Source organism: Lipotes vexillifer, unplaced genomic scaffold (genome assembly GCF_000442215.2).
Source record: "Lipotes vexillifer unplaced genomic scaffold, Lipotes_vexillifer_v1.1 scaffold1063, whole genome shotgun sequence".
NCBI classification, from domain to species: Eukaryota; Metazoa; Chordata; class Mammalia; order Artiodactyla; family Lipotidae; genus Lipotes; species Lipotes vexillifer.
Genome location: NW_006799734.1, coordinates 2,665,330 through 2,669,824, shown reverse-complemented (window position 1 = coordinate 2,669,824; position 4,495 = coordinate 2,665,330). Strand labels below are relative to the sequence as shown.

At 61.9% G+C, this 4,495-nt stretch overlaps 1 protein-coding gene across 1 annotated transcript in view; it reads left to right on the top strand.

Moving 5' to 3' along the window:
- Positions 1-1,120, top strand: part of SLC6A18 (solute carrier family 6 member 18) — a 17,661-nt gene extending 16,541 nt beyond the window's left edge. Inside the window, 2 exon segments of the mRNA XM_007471925.1 lie at positions 91-283; positions 851-1,120. Coding sequence (XP_007471987.1) covers positions 91-283; positions 851-1,120 — 463 coding nt within the window.
- The last annotated feature ends 3,375 nt before the right edge of the window (positions 1,121-4,495 follow it).

Below are 4,495 nucleotides of genomic sequence, written 5' to 3'. Positions count from 1 at the left end.
GGGGGCGGCTGAGGGCGGGGCCGGGGTGGCAGGGAGGGCCCTGCCTGTGCCAGAGCCCGACCACGCCAGCACACACTTGTCTGACCCAAGGCCCGTGGTCGTGGTTCCCGACACCGTCGCGCCCTCCAGACCAGCTCGTGGCGCAGCCCAGCTCCGACACTGCAGTCCACGTGCTTCCCCAGGTGGGAGACAGCCCACTGTCTGCCTCCTGGGCCCTGCGGTGGGTGGCCAGGCACTGTACCCGGAGATTCCACGGACAAACAACGGGGATGCCGACAGCCAGGCCAGCAGTAGAGGGGCATCTGGGACAGCCCAGCCACACGCCACAGTCGAGGGGTCTCGTGCCACGCGAGTCCGGAACCTGCAGGCAGGGCCCGTCTCCAAGGAAAAGCAGACCGCGTTCTCTGCCATGAGGCCCCGCCCCATGGAAGCCCCTTTCTTTACCTAGAGCCCTGGAGTCACGGGGAGGGTCTGGTGTGGTTGCACGCGATGGGGAATCTCGGGGGTGTGGGTCTGTCTCGACTGATGCTCGGGCCGCCCAATGCAGAGAATCGTCACAGAAGCATGGCCCATCCCGCTCTCAAAGGCCAGGGAGCTGCAGCCAGAAAGCCAGCGGGGAGGCCGCCTCTTCCCAGGCTTGGCTCAGAAGCACTGCCTTTTACTCTTTTGAGACTTTCTCAGTCAAATGTGTCAGGAATGATCAAAAAGGCAGATTATCACGCAGGTTTCAACTGTCTCCAGGGGGAGGCCGTCCTCACTCACGCCCGGTCCTTCCTTCGGCCAAGACCTGCCCATTCTCGAGCCCACTCACCTCCACCCGCCCTCCTCTGCTCTGGCCCTCCTCCGACAGCCAGAGGTCAGCTCTAAGGCCCTGGGCACTGGATACACGGGCTTGCTTCCAGCCCCCAGCCCCACGGCCTCACTCAGGGAGACCATGTGTGTCCTTGGTGTCATGCTGGGAACACTTCCCACTAAGCTCCAGTCCCAGGCCGGGCAAACGCTGTCCGTGGTGCTGAACCACCCCCGGCTGACAAGTACCACAGTGAAGCCAGGCATGCGTGAGGGGGCCCTCCTCGCCCTCGGCAGCCCAGACCCCAGTAAACAGAAGCACGGGCACTAGTGCCCACCTAAGAGGAGCTGAGTATTAAAGCAGGGTTAACCCGAGTGCCCCCAAAGTGAGTCCTAAGCCACACGGGGAGCCCGGGGCCCGCACGTTGCCCACTCCGTGCCGCACTCCGTGCCTCGTGGCCCCTTCCTCTAGCAAAGAGCCAACACAGCCATGAGCTTCTTCAGCCTCCCTCCTCCACGTTCAGGGGCCCTGGGCTTCCAGTGGGTCCGCCCAGGGGATCCGGGATCACGTCCCACCTTCAGGTTAGCTGATTAGTTACAAACTCCACCTGCACCTGTAACGCCCCTTTGCCACGTTCAGTGATGTGGATTCTGGGGTTAGGATGTGGCGTCTTTGGGGGTCATTATCCTCCCGCCAGCGCCTGGGGGACTCTGAGCTGCCAGGTCTGGGAAGCCCTCTGCTCTACAGCGACCTTCACAGGTGAGCGTCCCATGGCTGGGCGCCAGCACACACCTGGGCTATGGCGGTGAGGGGAGCAGAGCCATGGGGCTGAGGGCCCCCGGGCATCGTCTGTGCCGTTTTCACTCCTGCCCCTCGTGCCTTTCACACCTTGGCTTCTCTGGCTGTGCACACATCTGGGGGCACGTGAGTCAGAGGCTCCATCACCTGCAGTTCAGACCTAGGGAAGCCCAAGAAACTAGATGTTTTTTCTTTGCTTCTCAGAATTTTATTATTTTCATGTTTCACCCTGAGGAGACTTGGTAGTCTGCATGGTGATTTAAAAAAATAGATAAATCAGAGTGAGGTTTTACTCAGTTGAGCCTGACCAGAGCATATGCCCTTTCCAAGGGTTTTACACTTTAGTAAAAATACAAGTGACTTTGAGTAAACTTGGGACAAAATGCACTTAGTAGACAAACAAGATTCTAGACGCATGAAGTCAGAAAACTGAGCAATGACTGACCTGTTTCTGGAAATGCCAGAAACAGGTCCAGGGGTGTTGGGAGCCTGTGGTGGCTGGTGGCGGGTCAGTGGGGTGCAGCTGTGGGGTCCAGGCCACCTAACCCTGCATGGGGAACTCTCCGCTTTGGGCAGCAGGTCAGTCCTTCCCAGCAGGGGCACTTCCAGGCCGGCAGCAGGTGGGTGTGGTCAGTCCCGCACTGATTATTTATGATGCACTTGTGGACTTGGGTCCATCATAAACGCTCGGTCACTCGGACGCTGCAGCAGTGGCAGTAAACGGGTAACAGCCATAAACCCCGGCAGGCGCCCTGCACTCACGCTCAGCTGATCTGGGCTGTGTTAGCACCGATCCCGTCCAAGGTACGCTTGACGGCACCTGCCACATCATGTGGACCCATCAGGGACATCTTGGAAGGAAGCCTTGGGAACTGCTCAAGGTCATCAAAATGCCGCTTCCCAGCCTCCGTGTCGTCCACGGGCACAGGGCAGATAGCCGGCTCCCAGGTCACCCCCTGAGCTGCCCCTCCTGCTGTGTGCCCCGCAGGGCTCTGAAGGGCACAGCCTCAGTGCAGACAAAGCAGGGCAGGCCCGGGCGATGGCTTCTCCGGGTGGAGGCGCCTCACGGGGACCTGAGGCCGGGCTGGACGTGGAGGCGGGGACTCTGATGGGCTGCTGCGAGGAGGGCCTGCTCTCACACAGGCCCCCCGGCACCTCAGTCCCTCTTGGTGTCGGCTGAGCTGTGTCCCTGCAACCTCGCCCTTACCCACCTCCTGAGCCCTGACCCTGATGCTGGACCCAGCCAGCCTCTGTCAGCTCCATCCCGGAGGGTCACTGCATGGAAGACAGCCCCCAGACCAGCCTCCAACTTCCCTGCCTGCCAGCAGCACCAATACCACCTGGAAATAGTTTGATTCACATTCCCAGACCTGCTGGGCCGGAAATGTGTGTGTGTGTGTGTGTGTGTGTGTGTGTGTGTGTGTGTGTGTGAGATCTGTGGTCCACCCCCTACCAGGGAGCCCAGGAAACGTGTGTGTGTGTGTGTGTGTGTGTGTGTGTGATCTGTGTGGTCCACCCCCTACCAGGGAGCCCAGGAAACGTGTGTGTGTGTGTGATCTGTGGGGTCCACCCCCCACCAGGGAGCCCAGGAAACGTGTGTGTGTGTGTGTGTGTGTGTGTGTGTGTGTGTGTGTGGCATCTGTGTGGTCCACCCCCCACCAGGGAGCCCAGGTTGAAATCTGCCCCTTGCCTCCAAGCCCCCGGGCTCCCTGGACAAGCTCTCTGGGGCACTTGCCCATGGCCCGGTCAGGGGCTGACCACCGTTCTCCCCGGGTCCTCCACACGGCCCCCCGAGGCACGATCCTTGACCTTGAGCAGAGCCCCATATGCCCCGGCAGTGCAGGGAGGCCCCCGTGCATGAAGACTCCCGTAGAGACCTTACCCTCGGGGACCCGAGCAGCTCCCTGCTGAAGAGCCCCCCACTTCCGGGAGGCCCTGTTCCCAGGCCTATCCTGCTCTTCCCCGGGTGCTGTGCCTGAGTCCAGCTAAGCAGACGTGACAGCGCGTGACCAAAGGAGCCCCACAGCGGTCAGCACGCAGGTCACCCAGATGACAGAGGGGGGCAGACGGGGTGGACAGCACGCCCACCTGCCGAGGTCCAGCACGCGGGGACAGGTGAGGAGACAAGCTCTCTGGGGGAGGGATGGGGCCGGACTGGGACCCCTGTGTGCACGGCCCTCGCTGCCCACTCCACAGAGCCCTCGGGAAGGAGGGGAATCGCACGGTCCACTGAGAAGGTAACGGGCAGAGGAGAAACATATGCTCAGGAGGAACCCCGATGTCCTGGGCCTCAGACCTTCCTGTCCGTCCTCTCCCACGTGTCCACGGAGCTTGGCCAAAGCTGGCTGCAGCAGTGGGGGGTGCTGGGCCGGGCCCCGTGGCAGCGCCCTCTCTGAGCCACCCGCCCCTCCCTCCACATCCCCCCCACCAGGAAGGCCCCTCCGACCCCCACCGGGACGAGGACCCACGTGGATCTCGCACCCCAACAGGTGCACGTGTTTGTAATTACAGAACACGGTCCTCACTAGCACGCGTTTTAATACAAACTCCGAGAGAACAATTGTGAGCTGTGAAACCAATCAGCAAAGGCTCCTTTCACTGGGGTGACAAGGCTGGGGGGGCAGGAGTGCAATCAGGACGACCTGGGCCGTGTGCTGAGAGGGGACTGGCGTGGAGGGCCCAGAGATGGGGGCGCTGGCGGGTGCAGAGCTTAAGGACAGGCGGGGTCAGAAGCAGGGGCGGGACCAGGTGGAACCGGGCCTCAAACAGCTGACTGGGCCCTTTGTTTCTGGGGAAAGCGCCACGGGGTGTGAACCGCGGATGCAGCCAGATGAGGCGCCAGGGGCAGGCACTGCTCCTGAGGCGGGTGTGAACGGCTGGGCTGGGCACTGACTGCAGAGGTCAGCA